At 34.9% G+C, this 20703-nt stretch overlaps 1 protein-coding gene across 9 annotated transcripts in view; it reads right to left on the bottom strand.

The window, feature by feature from the left end:
* Positions 1-20703, bottom strand: part of milt (trafficking kinesin-binding protein milt) — a 344681-nt gene that overhangs the window by 25215 nt on the left and 298763 nt on the right. For all 9 annotated transcript variants that reach the window (XM_069833015.1, XM_069833017.1, XM_069833019.1 and 6 more), the window contains 5 exons: positions 16502-16578; positions 8056-8260; positions 6387-6557; positions 3301-3431; positions 1374-1675 (listed from right to left, as the gene is read on the bottom strand). In XM_069833015.1, coding sequence (XP_069689116.1) covers positions 1374-1675; positions 3301-3431; positions 6387-6557; positions 8056-8260; positions 16502-16578 — 886 coding nt within the window. The remainder of the gene's footprint in view (positions 1-1373; positions 1676-3300; positions 3432-6386; positions 6558-8055; positions 8261-16501; positions 16579-20703) is intronic.

The raw sequence follows: 20703 nt of genomic DNA, 5'->3' as shown, positions 1-20703 counted from the left end.
TCAATACACTTTTCAATTAAATGTTAATTAAATTGTAAAAAATAGTGAAACGACACTGACGGCACTGCTTTATTGAATTATATTATTCTCGCTAATTTATAATAGGCCTACTTTTGCGGCATGCCTTTGATACATTTGATTCTGCTTTCAGTGTAACTGAGGTTCTGAATAAGAGTGCAGCATTACTGAAATAAAAAAAAAGATCGGGACTTAGCAACACTTTAATCACGCAATATTGAGCTAATGGTCGCCCTGGGTGGCACAGGCAGTATAGCTCTGGCTTTCTGTGCCTGAGATTGTGGGTTCGATCCTGGCCCAGATGGATGGCATTTAAGTGTGCTTAAATGCGATAGGCTCATGTCACTAGATTTAGTGGTATGTAAAAGAACTTCTGCAGGACAAAATTCCAGCACATCAGCGACACTGATATAACCTCGGCATTTGCGAGTGTCGTTAAATAAAACATAATTTACATTTTTTGAGCTAATGATCAGAAGTAATAGACCTCTGCTAGGCAGAAAGTCGAATTTCTTATTGTTTAAACTGTGACTTGAGTATCTATTTCAAAGACTTTGTGAAACAAAGGTTAGTCATAAGTGTAGGCATCGTGTCTGGACTCACATTGCAGAATGCGCGCTGGTTAGAGTCTACATGGGGAAAGACATTTTCGTATGACATTTCGGCTAGTGCATAAGACCGCTGTCCACTCAGCAATGTGATGAATTTGGGGAGCTAGTGAAATCTGGTTACGAAAACCAGCTATAATGACTGGGGGAATCATCTTTCTAACAACATGATACCTCTGCTCTGGTTTAATGATCGTTCACCTCTGCTGAAGCATGTGGATGTGAGGCCAGCAGTCGACTGATTGGCCTTGGCCCTTCGCGCCATATTTTCCTTGTGGTGGATATTGATATTAGCGACTAAAATAATGACAAAGATAATGAAGAAAAGTCTCATTTAATGTTATATGCTGTAAGTGATTTCCGTGCTGCAGAGATGGTGTATAATAGTGATGTAAAGTAGGCCTAGTCAGTGCTTCGTAATAGCGGTGATATACTTATCATTTAATAATATCTGTTCTGAAAAGTACTTTCTCTTCATATAGTCCGACCTATTTAGCATCCTTAAAAGCAGTTTTGTGCACTCTTAAAACAATTGCATCTCAACTAGTGAAACAATTAACGCAAAGGAATAGAACAGAAATATAAGAAAAATAAAATATATATTTTTTGTAACACTACTACTGGTTTGCATTTATGTGCACAGATGAAAATGTGTATATAAGCAACAACCATGTGACCCAGCAAAAGACTGTGTTTCACGAGATATGAAGTATGATTCCAATTTATGAAATAAGCATGCAAACTCACCCCTTATCTCTGTGATCAGCACCAATTCCCGAGTCTAGACTAAGTTCTGAGTATAAAGAACTTTCCAGTTCTGAAGCAATAGAGTCAGGGTTGGGAGCAGGTCCAAGGGAAGAGAAGAGTCCTCCGCGAGCTTGTGGCATGCCCTTTCTTCTTTGTCGACGCAGTTGTTCTTGCGTATCACGAAGCAAACTCAGGACTTCAGCATAACGATCTTTCAGATCTGCCAGTTCACTAGCCAATTGGTTCTGATTATCCCGTGTGATGTGCAGGTTGGAGGTCAAGTCTTCGTTCTCTGCCGTTAGCTGCAATTCAAGGAAACTACGTAATTAAGAGAAATACACTATTCGTACATCAGTCTATTTTTTAAAAGTGAACTGCTAGAAATGTATCTTAGTATTATGGATCAAAGCAGGAAAAGGTGAGGAACTCATCTGTTGAATCTGTCATGAAGACTTAATTGGTTCAGTCCTGAATAACAGGTAGGTTCCTCCATTCTTTTGGCTTTGTCTGATGATGCAATTGATATGCAGCTCAGAAATGTTTGGTGCTTTTACAGAAAAGACATGGTGCAAGTACCCAAAAATCTCGCACCATGTTGAATATAGGTAAAATGTCAAATCATCAGCAAAAATACAGTGTGTCCCTACTCGAAGATTGCTCCGATTTTTTCAGTCTAATTTTGGTAAAATTTGGAGGAATGCATTGGCATTTTAACCATTCATGCTCAATAATTCAAGAGAAAGGAAATAAGGTAACACAGTGGACAGAAAGACAACAATGAAGTGATGTCATGTCATTGTTCGCATGTGGAGTCTTTCATGTAAAGTGACTAGTCATACCAAAACGAACAAGCATTGAACATTTATCAATATTTTGTGGATAAGTGTGTGTTTCTTGTGAAAACTTATTGGGTTAGTGGATTCATAGAGAACTTTCAGAGGAAGTTTGTGGAAAGGTTTGGCGACCTTGATCCATCAAAATGTTGCATTAAAAAAAGTTGGTGAAAAATCTTCAAACCAAAGAAACATGGCAGAGAGAAACCAACAATGTCTGAAGAAATAGTGTGTGAGGTTGCAGACAGATTACAGCCTTCTCCACGTTAATTTATTTTGGAGACTAACACAAGAAATTGGAATATTCAGAAGCATATGCCAAAGAGCTGCGAAAATGGTCCGTAAGAGTACTAGTTCACAGAAATGAGACAGATGAAGAAAAATGCATGGTGTACTGCTGTTGATTCTTCCAGACATTCACTGCTCATAATCCAGAGATACTAGACTACACATAGTTTACTGACGAAGCATACCAGTAGTTCCACTTGTCTGGCTACATAAATCTTCATCACCAGAAAGTCAGCTTGTTCTATGCCATATTCCAGTGGCACCCATATTTTTCAACAAAACTGTGACAAGTGGGGTCTACAATGAATTTTCCAAGCTTTTGTGAGCAAGTTAGCCTCGACTCTTTCCAGCAGAATGGGGTTACATGCTACATCTCTGCCGTATGACTGAGATTGAATCATTTCAAAATGGCTGTGGCCTCCAAGGTCACCTGATTTGACCCCACCAGACTTTTTTCTGTGAGGTCATCTCGAAGAGCATATGTACATGAACAAACCACCTACACTTGAGGATTTACAGGAGAACATCCAGCACGAAATCTAGGAGGTGTCTCCTCAGATTTTATGGAGTGCCATATTAAATTGTGTTTGAACGCCCAAGGAGGATATATCCAACACCTGTTATGATTGTCCCCTAGTTCTCATACACACAGGTATGAGATATCAATGTTTCGTTTCATTTCCATCTGTCTTATTAATTTAATGCAAGTAGAATACTATAACTAATTAATGAAGCCAAAATGAAATAAAAGTAATAGTACATAAAATGCATGGTGAAAATAGAACAATTTGAAGACATGAACTCACCTTATGTATTTGGGATTCACTTTGGATTAGTTTACTGGTTAATAGAGCAATTTCTTCATGTTGCTGACGATTTTCTTCCTTTTGTCGATGTAATTCATCTGCTAAACCATCCACTTCCATATTAGCAGAAGCTGTAACATAAAAAATAATTCTACAGCAATGCGAGATAAGCACATTGAAGTGGGTATTCGTTGTACACTCTTAGTTTTATACTATTAATGGTAGTATCAGCAGAATTTGTAAAGCAATAATGTAAGAGATTATTACTCTGTTCGAGATGAAGTATGACCTATGTTTCTGATACGCAGTCATACAAAGCAGTGCATCAGTACAACCATCTCAGTTCACTATTCTATATACAGTCTCACATGAAGTTACGCAATTCAGATACAACGAATACAATATTGAATGGCAAAGGTTATTTTCGACTGACTGTAAAATTCATTAGTCTTCTTTAGACTAAAGTGACATGACACAAGCAGCTGTAACTAGAACATTATGTCTTGTGTTCAACACACAGGAAGAACTATTATAGACAGTCTTTTTAAAGAAACTAGATTAAAATGAGATGTTTATTATATGAAAACCCTGAAGAGAGAAAAAAAAAGCATAATGTGTAACATCACACAAAAGAAAAGAATAAAATAGAGGAAAGTTAGAAAGAAAGAAGGGGATATGCCTTTAATTGTAGAAAAAATTCGTTTTGCAAAAATGACATATCATGTCTGATTATCAATATTCGATATTGTGCTCTGATAATTTTATTGTTCTTTTTTTGTGATGTAGCATGACAAAAACTCAGCAAATAACTGACAATTATCCACTGTTTTAAGCAAAAGTATTGATTAACACTTAACCTTTGTTTTAATCAGATTCATGACAAAATAATAATAATGATAACAGTGACGTAGTATTGGATTCTCAAACAAACATTCTTCCTGTAGAGAGAAAGATTTATCATCTGCCCTCAACTGAGGGTTTCTACTATGATCCAGAATACATTTATATATTTTGATACAAGGGTAAATTCAGATCTGCCCAAAAACAACAAAATTCGGAAGAAGCAAAAGATAAAATCTGGGAAACTCTATTGACTAACCCCGAGATAATAACCCAAAGGCCAAATAAATCTGTTGTTGCTATGTTCAGATTGATAACAGGTCATGATTGTTTGGCAAGCCACCTATATAGGATATGAATTTCCCATACATTCGCCTGTGTATTGTGTGATGTAAATAAAGAGATGAACATGAAACACATCAAAAGATGCACAGCCTTTCTACAAGAAGATGACATCGCACAAAAATGCTGGAGTGCATTACAGTGAATAGTTTCATTGTAGAGTGCCTAGGTATTGGACCAACAATCAACAACAACATAATTTTATGAACAGGACAGTACTGCACGTTCAGTTCAAAGTGTGTCATGGCTCGCTGTATGTCGTCATGTGGCTAGCCGATGAGCCTAGAGAATTCAATCTTTCTACACTTCTGCAGAGGCGTATTACCTATGTGCCAGAGATGTTGCCTAGCAAGTACAGCGTTCATTCAGAAAAGTACTTACCGATACGTACCGTAACGCCGGTAGTGGCAGGAACGTGAACTGTTTGGAAACACGTACTGAGGTGAGTTTTTTCCTTACTGTCGGGATATGGGGAGAGGATTAAGACGATTATTTACGTACAGTATTTGTTGACATTAACTTCGACGGTCAACATGGAAATGGAGCATTTGATTTGTGTTGTGGAATGTTGCCGTACGTAATCGATGATAACAAATACCCTGGGTATGACTTACCCACGCAAAACACAGTTCGAAAGAGGTTAAGGTAGCACACAGACCATACAGACCGCCATCTGTTGCTACGACGTTCAAGTTATACCGTACACGTTCTCAAGTTCAGATTGAATGCTTTAATTAATAAGCAACTTCTCTGACATAAAAGCTGAAACTCGCTTCAAATCGCTGACTCACCAACAGTGACGTCATGACACACTTTGAAATGAACACCCAGTATACTATCAACCATTAAAGTATAAATGATATTGAAAAATCTACGAAATCCTTCAAAACTATAATGTTATAATATACTGACAAAACTTTTATGCCTTAAAATGGATACACACTCTTTGTGGGATGAATGAAAATGAAACAGAAGACGTATTGGCTAAAATAATACATCTATTCATAAGCCTACCAAAAAAAAAATCAATTTCACTCAGTTGAAAGAGTAATAAGCAATCTATCTACAAATACATTATAAAAAAACTTAACAGAGAGCTTTATAAAAATGTGTAAAACTACAAATATAATTCCTAACTTACCATGAAACTCGATTACCATAACTTTCACATCGATTATGGGCCATGACATGGCTAAACAATTGCACAAAATGTTAATTCTGTAGTCACAAACATGCCCATTATTTGAATTGAATAAGGACAGGGACCACAGACAACCCACGAAATGCCCATTGCTTTATATACACACGAAACCATTTACAACAAAAAAATTAAAGCTGCTAGGAAATAAGTAATTCCACTGCCAACTGTCTGGTATCACACAGCATCGCTGTTTGATTAAAGAAACCATTTTGTTTTTGTAACAAAATTAAGGAATGCTACAATTAACAGCAATGAAATTATCTGCTCCATTTTAGTACGCAAGCAAAAAAAAAAAAAAGCATTTTCCTTAACAAGTGACTGCTCTATCCTTCCCTCTCCCCCACCCCTCTCAGGAATGTCTTATCTGAGTAAATACACAACTTCAAAAGACTTTCGGAGTTCGCAACTGAACTGTCCCCAGGCTTAATAGAAGTGTGTATACAATATATAATATATTTTTAATAGGTATCAGCTCTCAGCCAGGAAAAAAAGACAAAAAATTTTAATAAGTTTCAGCTTTTAGTCAGGAACGAAGTAATCTTCTGATCAATTTACTTGAGTCAACAAAAACCTAGATTACTACTATAACGAAGTCTGTTACAAATTATGTGACATATCATAAAGGAACTGTAATGTAATGTAATGCAATGTAATGTGAAGAGTAAAACAGTAACATAATACATGTGTTTTAGAAATCACTTACCAAGCTGTGATGCTATGTCTTGAACCAATTTTTGCTCTGCCATTTCACAATCCTCGGTTTCACTAGCAAGCTGACTTGCTTCGGATCGCAACTGTTTGTTCTCATCCTCCAGGTTTGTAATTCGACGCTGCATGAATTCCAAGTTAATGCAGCGCAGGCTTGTTGGTGTACCTAAAGAAGCATATAAGAATCAAATGCACACTTTTTGCAGGTTTTAATTCATAGACCTTTAAAATGTGTAATGATTAATGTCAGTTGTTGTGATACAGGACAGATAAAATGTTACAAATTCTCTAAAATGGCAGAAGGTAGGGAGAAAAGAGGAGCGGAAATCGTATCAATGTGCAGTACATTAAATATTACAAACTTTAAGATTAGATACTATTACATGAAACAGTTATTGGTAAGCGTTTTAATGTGTTTTGGTTAACTGTATGTTTCACAGCTCTTGTTGTTCCAAATTTGCTTATAACAGGTTTTGCTTAGTATGGCACCATTCGAAAAACGATACATTAGCAAGTATCAGCCCTTATATTAGTGATTCAGCGCATCAGCTTTTGGCAATAAAATCTCGCGACTTATATTACAGACGTAATTTATTGGCTTATAATAAATGCTGGAATGCACATTTCACATCTTTCGAAAAGATTTGTAGACACAAACTGGATTTCACTTCATTCATTCATTATAGTGTTCTGCCCAAGGACAGATCTTTCACTGCAAACCCAGCATTCTCCAATCTTTCCTATTTCTGCCTTCCTCTTAAGTCTCCGCATATGATCCATATATCTTAATATCGTCTATCTTCTGATATCCTCTTCTGTCCTGAACTCTTCTCCCGTTCACCATTCCTTCCAGCGCATTCTTCAGAAGGAAGTTTCTTCTCAACCAGTGGCCCAACCAATTTCTTTTCCTCTTCCTGATCAGTCTCAGCATCATTTTTTCTTCATCCATTTTTTCAACTCAGCTTCTTTCTTATTCTGTCTGTTCATTTCATACACTCCATTCTTCTCCATATCCACATTTCAAATGCTTCTAGTCGTTTCTCTTCACTTCGTTTCTGCCCCATACAAAGTTACACTCCACACAAATCACTTCACTAATCTCTCAATTCTTTCTCTAGAGGTCTGCAGAAGATGGTCCGTTTTATATTAAAAGCTTCCTTGGCCATTGCTATCTTCCTTTTCACTTTCTGGCAGGAGCTCATGTTACTGCTTATAGTACATCCCAAGTATTTGAAGCTGTCCACTTGCTCTACTGCCTCCTTTAGAATTCGAAAATTTACCTTCTTTACTTTTCTTCCTATGACCATGGTCTTCGTCTTGTTGGCATTTATCTTCATTCTATATTGTTCATAGCCGTCATTTAGCTCCAGTAGCATATCCCTTAGTATCATCTCCTCTTCTGTTAACAACGCCATACCATCAGCAAATCTTATGCACTTTATTCTTCTGCTCTTCTCAGTCACCATTCCATCATCCACGCAACATAACTCTTCTCAATCCCGGAAATTTGGATTTAAACTGACTTCTCACAAATGCTACCACAGCGAGAGAGTTTATACCACTTCCTCTTAATGTAATGTGTGAACTATAGCATTGTAAATTTAAGTCAAGTATTCTTATTGTGTTTCTAAACGTAAAAACTACGCACAGAACAGTGGCAATACCTGATTCTGAGCCTGATTCATCCACATCGTTCGTAAGGATCTGAATAAGCTCCGTCTTCTTGACCAGCTCATGATTAAGCTGTGTGAGCTTCTCGTTAGCTTGCTTAAGTTCAGCCTCAAGAGCTGCAACACTGCTTTCCAACTTCTGGTTCTGTGTAAGCAACTCCTTCCCAATGCGAGCCGTCAGTTCTAGGTCTTTCTCTTTCTGTAACAATATGCACAACATATTTAAGATAAAATCAAAACAATGATAATTTCGAGGAGTTTAACATAAAGTAAACACTGTATTTTTTATTACACTTCAAAAGAAATCACTTTTATAGAATATCACATAAAACTGAACATGATATCATTAAATTATTTCAGCAGGAAAATTTGCTATAACTATGATTTCACATGCATCTTCCCATTGAACCATAACTGGAATAGACAAAAGAGAGATTGTTGAATCATTCAATTTTGGAACCAGTGTAAATAAAACATTTAAATAAAGGTCTAAAATGTATAAACAAATGACATTTCAGCCATTCCAGGCGAACTGGGAATGCCAATGAAAAAGTCTTTTTTATAAATATATGTTTATTATTAGGTCCGCCAAGTTAGCTCTGTGGTAGAGTGTCTGCCTCCAGACTTGCCGGCCCAGGTTCAATTTCCGACAGGATCAGAAATTTTCATGTAAAATTTTTACTTCGGGACTAGGGGAGATGGCAGTGCGCAACTTCTAATCACTAGATTGTGCACCAATATGACTGGGTTAAATCCCAATGTAGTGCATATGAAGAGAAGGCATATGTCACTGTTGATAATGATTCGTCTGTTGGACGGGGACGTTAAGCCTGGCGGCCCCCTTGGAGCTATTCAACACGAGTAGGCTACATGTTGGCACCGGGTTTTCCCTTCTCCCTTCCTCGTCTTCATCATCATCACTCATTCCAGACACTACACTTACACGAACACTTACACATACATTCACTCTAGTACACGACATAACTCTCCAAGATACACATCATGTACAGTGTGGCCTGCTGAAGTGGTGTACAACTAGAAAATAGGTCACAATCCTGTCATCTATCACATAAAGTGAAGTGGGTAGGCATTGGATATATACATATACATACATATTTATTATTAGTGTAAAACATAGATAAAGCTCTAAATTTGGATATTCTAATGTTTTATTTTCACATGGAAAATATTTTACAAGTTTTATGGGAATTGAATATAGGTGGTCTTGGCTGAGTAATAGGTACCGTTTTGTTTCCCTAAAGTTTGCAGCACTTACTGATAGAGAGATCAGCTGTTAACGTATGTTTTCCAAGGAGCTATTGTTGAAGAAAATATATTTTGAGAGTCTGCACTGTTAATTCCAGAGTTCCAGGATCAAGGAACTTTTTACTCTGTACTATATTATTCCTGCCACTTATTTTCAGTAGTTTGGGTTAATAACAATACAGTTCAAGTGAATATTTTGACTTAGAAATGTCACAGTTGTTTTGAAACTGGAAAAATGAAGAACATTAACTCATCTATAACATCCTGACAAAATGTTGTAACATCCATGACATGGAAGAAACAGCTGTAACATATTTACCGATTATGTTTTTGTAAACTAATTGGATGCCATGAGATTTGCATAGCTTTCACATGTATACTATGAGAATGAATCTCTTTTTGTTTGAGGCAGAGACCTGTGTTTTACACTTTTTGTTAATAAGGTGTGAAGTGAGTTCACAAATCTTATAACATCCGTGACGAATCTTTTATTTATTTTCTGCAATAATAATAAATTTTATTCAACAACTTTCTTTCTGTAAAATGATACTGATCTTCTAAATCGATTCTAATAATAAAAGTTGACAAAAGTCATTTCATTTTCAATATACAGAGTTTGAAAATAGTAAAAATGTAACATCCGTGACAAGCACTGCATTTTTCCTTCGTCATCGTTTCATCATATTATCTTCTGATGATAACATGATCAGGAATTTCAAAGATTAAAATACAATACATCCTGTCGTAAAAACGCCGAAGTTAATTCTCGAATTTGGCAAGAACACCTGAACCAAGTAGGACACTGGAAAGGATGAATATTCTACTTCTATATAAGAGAGATTTAATGTAAAAATAATAAGAAATTATGTATTAAAATATTGCTTCGAAGTCCGCATTTAAAAATAATAAAATAGTACATTATGCAACGAGCCTATAATGGTAGTAATTAAGACGCGAGGATGTTTATGAAACGAGCGCAAGCGAGTTTCATAATTTTCATACGACCGTCTTAATTACCATTATAGGCTTTTTACGACTTTTTATGCTCGACCATATTTCTAAGTTGAAATTATTCATAAGTATTCATGTTATTGTTATGTGAGTGAGTGCAATAGCCTACCTTATAAATTGTGAGATGTGCGCAGACGCGAAAAGTATTGATTTTTTTCCGGGAAACGAATGTCGACGACCTTGATATAATCTAGAGAGTAAGATAAACATTAGTCTTGATATAACCTTGAAATTGAATTCGACATTGAAAAACGAGATGACAAATTGAATTTATTTGAATATTATTTACAATTAACGCTAATTATTATAGTAACAGAACATAACCTTCTGCGACAGTATTGGATTTCCAGCCTCCGTGACGTTTCCCTAGTTGTCCTTCGATTGCATATCCGAGAATAATCGAAAACCTGTACTTTAATGAATAGATGTACTTTAATGACATGCATTAAAGGACTGTGTATAATTACTACATTTCGGCATGGTCGAGCATAAATATAATTATCAAACACCATTTCGGTATCTTATACTTTATCATGGTGAAAATGTAAAACTAATCCCTAGAAAATTATTAGTCCTTGACTTCAGATAATAAGTTTAGATAATTCTGATATCTTTCTGCAAAATATTATGAACAGTGTGATAAGATCAATTTCTTCTGGACCGAAGTCTTGACATTAATACAATGCTCTCTTTTACGAAATTTCATGATGGTTAATTGATATCCTACGTATGTATTAAAATTACAACGAAGCAGAAAATACAAAAGTGATTGCCCTTTAACAGGAACTGGCAAATGCAGATTACATTTGGGAATGCAACCTACATGGCATACGTGGAAGAAGAGAACAAAATGTAGTTTCAAAAGATTACTGTGCATGTTTATGAGGAGCAACAGAATAAATGAGAGAAGTGCGTCGTTAGCCAAAAGAAGAGAGCTAGAACACCACCTCTGCTCGCCGGACACCTGAGTTGAAATCCTGGTGGGTCCAAGTGAAATGTGTCAGAAAAAGACTGTCTTTTGAGCATGTTTTGATGGAGTACTCCAGTTTCCCCTGTCAGTTTATTACAGTCCCTGGTCAAATTAATATGACCACTAAATAATATTGTACATTTTTATGGAGTCATGCACTTTTCAACACACAAAAGCATTTTTAGGAAGAGTATTTTTTCGGTTTAAGGAACTCTTGAAGAGAGAAAAAAGTGTTAAAACGATTGTGTGTTGATAACATTGTTAACATGTTGGTACCATTTTATGTTTATGGAAGAAACTGCGCGCGGATTTTTGTTTTCCACTGTTATTGAAGTTGTTTGTATTGCTAGAAATCAAATAATAATTTGAAACTAATGCATTATTTTTATAACTGTCTATATGTGGTTTAATTTCACGTCTGTTTTGAAACTTTTGGGCAGTATTTATGCTCAATTATGGTTAAATTGATGTTATTTTGTTTAAATCTGACCTAAAAATTTAAGAATTTCATAAATGGGCAGGATACGAATTAACAGGGAAATCTACACACTACTACTATTTCACACTTCATTTGATGATATATATCAGGAATAACATGTTTTTTTTTTTCCTTCGTATTTTCAAATGTTTAAGAAATCATTTCAAGAGATTCTAGCTGGAATTACCAATGAAAAAAAAAAAAAAAAAACACCGTGGCACAATAGACTGTATACTGTTGTGACAGTGTAAGGAATTGGTGGCCAAACAGCCAATCGTTAGCAGTGCCACAGACACACCACTAAAATAGTGACCTACAATTTAATTCCTGGTATCACGACAAGAAGCGCCACTTTTGGTGACTGCCTCCAGTGGCAAAGCCAATCACCCAGACCATCATGTACGATATTATTCTTCTCTATGTTAATATTATATTATATAAATTCATTGCCACTGTTATTTTAATTTTTATTTCCTATTTTATTTTATTTCATTTTCTATATTCCTTTTATATTAATATATGCTTATTATATAATATAATTTCACTGTAGCTGTAATTTTAATTTTAGTTTCTATTTTATTTTACTTTGTATATTCTCTTATAAGCCTATTAATAATATATCTGAACTGTGACCGAACACAAGCGCTGCTCATTCGGTCCTCAAATTTTGTTAATATTACTGTATCTCCTTTTTTATTAAAAACATAAAATTACTTAGTCACACGTTAAAAAGTGTTAAAATTTTTAAAAAGTGTGTATACCTTCAACAGACGGCCCGTTTCGACGTGATGTTACATCTTCATCAGTGCCTCTTGAACTACTGGTGATCTTGAATTCTGCGATGTGCATTTGTCGATTGTAGGGGTAGGGGTATGTTGCTCTTATGGTGGGGGCTGGTTGTTTGTGTGTTATGACGTATCATGACATCGAATAATGTGTGGGTATGTTATTGTATGTTTATATATTTCGTATTGTTCTAAGATGTTTAACTGTGAACTTTCTGGTGTGATGTGTAAAATTTCCATATCTGTTTCTATATTATTGTAGTCATGATTATTGTTGATAATGTGGTTTGCATAATTTGATGTGATGTAGGGTTTGGTTATAGCTTTAATATGTTCATTATATCTTGTGTGAAAGGATCTTCCTGTCTGTCCTATGTAAAAATGTGGGCAACTATTGCATTTTAGTTTGTAAACTCCAGTTGAATTATATTTATTTGAATGTTTAATGTGACTATTTAGATATTTCTGTGTTGTGTTATTTGTTTTGTATGCTATCTTGTATTTTAGTTTTCTGAATGAAGTTGCAATTTTGTGAGTATTGGTATTGTGATATGTTAATGTTATGTATTTATTCTCACGTGGTGTTTGTGTTGGTTTGTTCTGTTTTTGTTTTGTCTTTTTTATTAGTGTGTCTATTATGTTAGGGTTATATCCATTGTCTTGTGCTATATATTTTATTTTGATTGTATTATTTTATTTCTATGTCTATAGTTGTAAGTGCATTCTGTATCTGCAGCGCCATTATTCTGTGGTTGTGGCTGCGTGTGAAGACCCTAATTTATATCCCTTATTCACAAGCGGCAGCACTTCTAAAAGTGGCTTCGTCTGAAGGGACACTTAATTGTTTAACTTCACATTAATTTAGTCTCAAGTATTATACAGTACATATCATTTAAATCTTTCTACACTCAATGCCTGAGGAAATTTCCGATTTGAGGCATCTTGCAATGTTAACAATTACTGAAATTAACTAAAAAATTGTTCAAACGTATAGTCAATACTGTTTCACTCCACAATGTGGGTCGTTATACACAACTAAATCTGCTTGACTGATCCAATGAGTAGGAACTCCCCACTCCATTTTTCGTAAGATAGAGTCAATTTTCGAAATGCTGTAATTTCCTTTTTCATCGCCATATTGTTTTTGGTAACATTATATTTAATTTCTATACCTGTTATGTAAATTAAGACTAAAATCTATTTTATATTTTAAGAGAAGATTGACGGAAATACGGATGTTGTAATAAATATCATTTCAGTATGATGATGAAAACATACATTTCCGTCAAAATATTTAAATCGATCCTTTGTAGTATAACAATACAGTACTTCTTCTGTACTTCCTATGATGGAAAATGCAAGAAAGAAGAAACTTCGTTAGAATTAAAAAAATTATCTGAATATCTCCTATCAATCCAAGAAATTATCCAAATGAAAGAAATTATTATAACAAATGAAAGAAATTATTACAACTCATCGTAGATATGATAAGACATTACGTTATCTATTTACTCAACTAATAATATCTTTTGAATTGACAACATACACGTATTACTCTGTAGTCTCGAGGACATATCAATGTCAAAAACAATTTTCTCTGGTATGTCTTGTTTATAAACAAGAGTAAATATATATTAGACTCTAAAACCCTAAGTGAGTTGTGTATTTACTTCCTAGTATGGCAAATATTTCTTCTTAAAAATGTATGTGCGTATATATTTAGCAATTTTAGACAATGCTGTCCTTCTAGAAAATTTACTTAAGTAGCTGTATAAACATAATCTACACAACCTGGCAGATTTAAAGTAAATATACTCGAAAGCTTTAAGTAACGCTCTTTTACATGTTTACACACAAATCCGTGACATCGCACCTAGGATCGGTACAGCCGTATTGTCTGCATGAATTACGTAAGTAAATCGTGATTAAAAAAATAAAACTTCAACATGTTATAAAATCATGATCACTGAAGATAAAATTCTATATGTAGATTCTTATTCGGCGACAATGAATATTAATATACTACATCGATTAACGATTATGTCGGTCACAGTTCCGTTGATAAGGCATTCTGCGAGCTTGAATCAACCAAAAGGAACTGTGCAGCGGCATTTCAAAACAAGTTTCAGAAAATTACCACCGACTACCACAAGAAATTAGAAACAACGGGCTGTCTGTGTAAGGATAAGATCCTGGAAGATCGCATGTGTCGTATATGAAAAAGTTGATCATATTATCGTATTTGTACTGCTTTCCAACGCAGTCCAAAGAAATCGACAAGAAGGGAAGACTGGAGCTACAAATTCTACAACCGACCGTTTGGAAAATTTTACGGAAGCGTGTGAATATGACTCCACACAAACTTCAGTTATTGCAAGCTCTGACGATGACAAAATCAAAGGTAGGTAGTGACTTCTGGGTTGAAATGCTTTAACGTTGTGAGCAAAATGGTTTTAGTGAGTGGTTAATTTTTACCGACGAGTCAACATATATCAGTGGAAAGGTAAATAAATAGAATATTCGAATATGGGCGACAGAAAATTCTGGAGCAACAGTCGAGTACGTGCGGGATTTCCCAAAGGTTAACGTGTTTGGAGCTATGTCCTGCAAAAAGATGAATAGCACCTTCTCTTTCCAAGAGAAAACTGTTACAGGAGCTTTTTATCTCGACATGGTCATTAATTGCATAACTGCATAAAGACAAGTGAAAACTTCATTTTGCAACAGGATGAGGCACCACCCCATTGGCACTGGAAAGTTAAGAGATCATCTCGAAAGAACTCTTCCACAAAGCTGGATTGGTCATGCAGCCATTGAAAACTAATAACCCACACTTTGGCCACCAAGAAGCCCCGAACTAACACACTGTGACTTTTTCTATGGGAAAAGATTAGATTTTCATTCCTCTTCTTCCTGTTAATCCAGATAACATAGACAATCACATCAGAACTGCTGTTGAAAGAGCCTAAGAAGATATGTCACTACTATCAGTTCAGCAAGAATTTGACTACTGTCTTGATAGCCTATATGCCGGGTGTCGCAAGAATACATGAACATTTGTAAGCTCCTGAAAGAAACTTAAAAAAAAAAAAAATATATATATATATATATATATATATATATATATGCTTACGAAACCTTGCAAGGTGATTTTCAATATTTTAAAAACAATTTGGCCATCGCATTTTTAGTAGCCAATAATATTTAAAAGGAAGCCGTAAGCAGACTGGCATGACTGTTTTAAGACATCTAAAATATAAAAATTTGTGTTATGAAGATGATACTAATAGTTTTTATGCACTTCGCTGCGGTTCAGTTCTTTATTGTATTACCGATGGAACTCCCGTTTCTTATCTGTTTACTTGAACTATCATTTAGGCTATAATACAAACGTAAATCACATCGTGTACAGCGAACGTAATTAAAAAGATAAAATTTCCATTTGTTCTGCATTACACATGCGACATCTTGACTCGAAATGTCTATATTAAACCTACGAGGCCACAAAAGAAAAATGGTAACGTTTTGACATGAAAAGTTTACTCTGACGACACTCGCTGGAGGTCTGAAGTTATTACATTATTACTTTTCTTTTTCGATCTGCAATCATCTGCAGTGATTAGATAGCGTCAATGAAAAAACATAATTTATATACAGAAACAAACTGACGGGTTTTACGATAATATTCCAGAATGTCACAACACAAAGCAGGTGCTTGAAAGTAGCAAAAAATGGAGATATAAAAACTGTTTCCACAGAGAGGAGTAATTTTATCATGAGGCAATAACTGAAGGCCCTCCCTCTCAGGCATATGATACATACTACTATTTGAATAGGCCTACACGGTGAAGTTAATTCAACTAAACTTCCTTCCAATTTCCTTAATATAATGCATGCACTTAAAAGGCTTTGTGAATTCTTTGTACTCACCTCTTCGAGAAGCCTTGTAACTGCCTCAATGTCATTGTAGGTCTTGGTCATTTGGCTCACACGGTTGCTGCATAGAACTGTAACAATAAGAAATACTTCCTGTAGAAAAGCGCTTACCGCAGGGAAAATGTAATTATTTAATCTCGGTATGTTTATATTTTAATATACCTATAAGAAAGAAAGATTAAGAAATGTGCTAGAAGTAATGCATACATATGTTCGGTAAGATTTAAGATTTTTTTGAAATCTTGTTTAATACATAACGAATACACCTCACACTGGACAAAATGTCGATCATAGTTGTTATATTAAGCATGTTATTAACTATTAGTGACTTATTCAACGTTTAATATAATAGAGAACATAAAATAATTACATGCAAAAAAACTGGATTGCTAAAATGAAACTGTTAATGAATTGTGTAAGATTATTTTTCAAGAAAAAACAATTAAGTATGAGAAATACGAGTAATAATTTATTCATAAATAAAAATCGTTATTTTAGTCCTACATCGCCGAAGCCGAAAATGGATTCGAGCCCTCAAATATTAATTTGAATATCTTAGGATATTAACCGTTAACAAAATACTAAAATGAACTACATATTTGTATCTCCTTTATCAAACCTCTTCCGAATGCATTTATTGATAACATGCGTTTACCTTAGGAAAGTACACGATGTAATACAGTCTCAAGAATACATTTTGCACATATTCTCTTTCCTCTACCAACGGCAAAAATTATAGCTATATTAACAGGGTTTTCATTTACAACAAGAGTAAAATTTTGCCCATAAATACAACTGAATACACATAATTTTAATTGAAATCAAACACAAGTGGGGTTTTAGGGGAACTTCATGATAGTTTAAATTAAAAATGAAAGGAGCTCCAATACTGAAAGCTTACCTATTTATTTAGTAATGGAATATGGTAGGCCTATATACACACAAACACACACATATCCTACATATACATACACACATCAAGCAAAAAAAATCTATAGGTAGAGAATAAATATGTTATCTCGACCCATGCTGACTTTGTGTGCTACTTCAGGTAAAGATTTCGCAATGTGAAAATAGGATAAGAATTTATTATACATAGGCCTATACAGTCCTATGTACCAAGCACAATTTATGCTATTTTATAATAACATATTCATATTTCAATAAAAGGAATGTGTCACATTTTACCAGAATTTCCCTTATTATGTTTCTCGTACACACTCATACCAATCACGTTTCGAACGCAGACGGCAAAAGCAGTCAATAAACTTCTCTTTCTCTGGCTGCTAATATTATAATACAGTCAGTTGTTGTTCGGAATCTCTTTAATCCCTTTTCCAAATGGGAGTAACTAGTATATTAAATTCGTATCAATTTCTACTCACAAGGGAATAGTCAGTGAGCTCATATCGAAACCTACTTTGAAATTTCACTGACAGAAAGACAAAAAATTAGCTACGAGTTCAAACTGCAGGTTTCCGATATCGAGTTAGCAATCCCTATTAAACACTAGGGAAAATCATGGAGTTTTATCTCTCGGTTTGTGCGCCCCTGTATCACAGCACTCCCCACTTCTTCCCACTACTGCTGATGAGGGGTGCCCAATTGCTGCATAGCTGCTTTATCAGACAACATTGCAGCTTCGATCTGAGGACCTTGCAGTCGAAACTCGCAGCTGATTTTTGGTGTGTAGCATTCTTATAAGACGCCCCCTTTTGTCGGCGAAATTTCAAGGCAGGTTTCGATATGAGCTCACTAACAGTTCCCTTGTTAGCATATGACAGCACTACTCATAATGCAAGGAGTTCGAATATATATATATATATATATATATATATATATATATATATATATATTTAAAAAATGGATTCTATGAATTTAACATTCGTACATGAGCGTGCTTAGTGAAACTTGACTTTAAAATCTCAAACATACAGGACATTTAGAGTATATCCGATTTTAAGCCTTTATGAATATTGTGATAAGAAAAAGTTTTGAGTTTTCCGGTAGACTTATATGTTGGAACTTAATATTTTCATTTTCCAGAACTATTTGCAGATTTCAGGATAATATAGCCCAACATTACCCAACTGATTATGAATTGGATATCCTTTAGGTCTTGAAATTAAGTACTATCCTATTGATGATAACTACAAATAGTTCTGAAATGTTGAAAGTAGTAAGTTTCTACATAAGGTGAAAAACTCAAAACTATTCTAAATATCTGACATATTATACATTTCGTATACAAATTATGAACACAGAAAGCTTCGCGTATAATAAATAACCCAAATAATTGTTATCAACATAACATTGCAGTTTTAAAAAGTTTTTATTGTTTATTTCCAAAGCTCCAAATAAAAAACAAACTGCAAGTACTTATGTCGTAAGGGAAAAATAATATTGCCACCAAAGTCTTCAGGCTGCATATAATAGCACAATAACACAAATAAATATACGACAGCACAGCAGCGTAACCAAGCCCAGGCGAAAGTGAGTTTTTTTGTATCGTAACTCTCACATCGGCTCCGGGACTCATTCTCATATAAAATAAGGTAAAATGCAGCCGAAGCACTATAATATACACTGGAATTCATCCCTGTTTATGGCGTGCGTATAGATACATTTACTTTACAGCAACATAATAGATAAACAATATTGCTGACATTGCAAACCATCAGCCTTGAATTTGTCAACTGACGCAGTTATGTAACATTCACGAGGAAAAAATATGACGAAGAGAGATGTCTCATATACCTAATGCTTCGTTGTTGTTTCACTCATTTAATCATACTAGGGTCTAGATAGTTATATTGTATATACTTAATATGGGCGAGTTCTGAACATTTATTATTAGATTATTACAATTTAAAAAACTGGAATGGATTTGGAAGAAGGTGTTCTCGCCTATTTCAAAAGTATAGTAAGTTTACACAATTTTGTCAAGGCTGTATAAAACTATAAGAAAATTCATCTTACAATTGGTTTCGGGAATCGAATTGTAGGCCTATCTATGCCATAATTTTTCCTGGAGGTTTTCCGCATATTTTATGACTTAATCCCACACATATCTCTCTTGTCTTCCAGCAGAGGACAATGTCGTTAGCCATTTTAATGTAATATTTTCTGAACAGACGGTAGTCCGTCGCAAAGACTGATGAATATGTCGAAGCATGATTAAGAGCTATAGAATGGGATAGGAAGCAAGAAGCAAGTCGTGATCCTCTTCTTGTAATATATATTATCCTGGAGATACTTAGAAAATAGTTATTGACTGGAAAATTATTGAACAAGTTAGTAATTTTAAATATTTAGGATGCAACATTTCTTATATGGAAAAAAGAGATATGGAAGAAAAGACGCATAGATTTCAACGCATATGAATAATTAGACGGAGCTTAGGAAAAAGAACAACGAAAGAAACACAGTTAAAACTCTACAAAACAGTAGCCTTCCAGTACTAATTTACGGAGCAGAGACATGACCTTAACAGAAAGAGACAAAAGACGACTAGAAGCCTCAGAAATGAAATTCCTAAGATCAGTGGCGGGATATTCTTTATTACAACACAAGAGGAATGAAGAGATCAGAAAAGAATTAGGGATAGATGGAATAACACAAATGTTAACAAATCAACGTAATAGGAGGATGGAACATCTAGAAAGAATGGAGGACCACCGAATTTCCAAGAAAGCTTTCCAGTATTCTCCAAGAGGAAGAAGAAATGTTGGACGTCCTAGGTTTCGTTGGAGAGAACAATTCTAATGGGGACGGAATGGGCCTACCGGCTCAACCCACGATGTTGATGATTATGATACTTAGAAAACCACGAAGAACGCAACTCGGCATAGCCGGCGCTTGGGATCGAACCACGGACGTCCCGAATACAATGCAGGTATGCTAACTACGACAGCACTGAGCTCGATCGCTAATGATAAAATAATAATAATAATAATAATAATAATAATAATAATAATAATAATAATAATGTTCAAACATCATACAAATACGCATGCAAAAGACCAATATCATTCCGTACAGCAAAGTCGTATATTTATCAGATATTAAAAACCAGTACTGAAAACTAACTCTTCACAAGGATATCAGAGAAAAGAGTGTAGGAAAACCATTAAAAGAGTTTCAGAACTTTCCAAGAGATGTAGCTCGTCTATTTACAGATATGATTGCCTAACCTC

The sequence above is a fragment of the Periplaneta americana genome, chromosome 8 (genome assembly GCF_040183065.1).
Source record: "Periplaneta americana isolate PAMFEO1 chromosome 8, P.americana_PAMFEO1_priV1, whole genome shotgun sequence".
Classification (NCBI taxonomy): domain Eukaryota; kingdom Metazoa; phylum Arthropoda; class Insecta; order Blattodea; family Blattidae; genus Periplaneta; species Periplaneta americana.
Note: the sequence above shows the minus strand (reverse complement) of the source record. Positions and strands in the feature narration are given on the sequence as shown.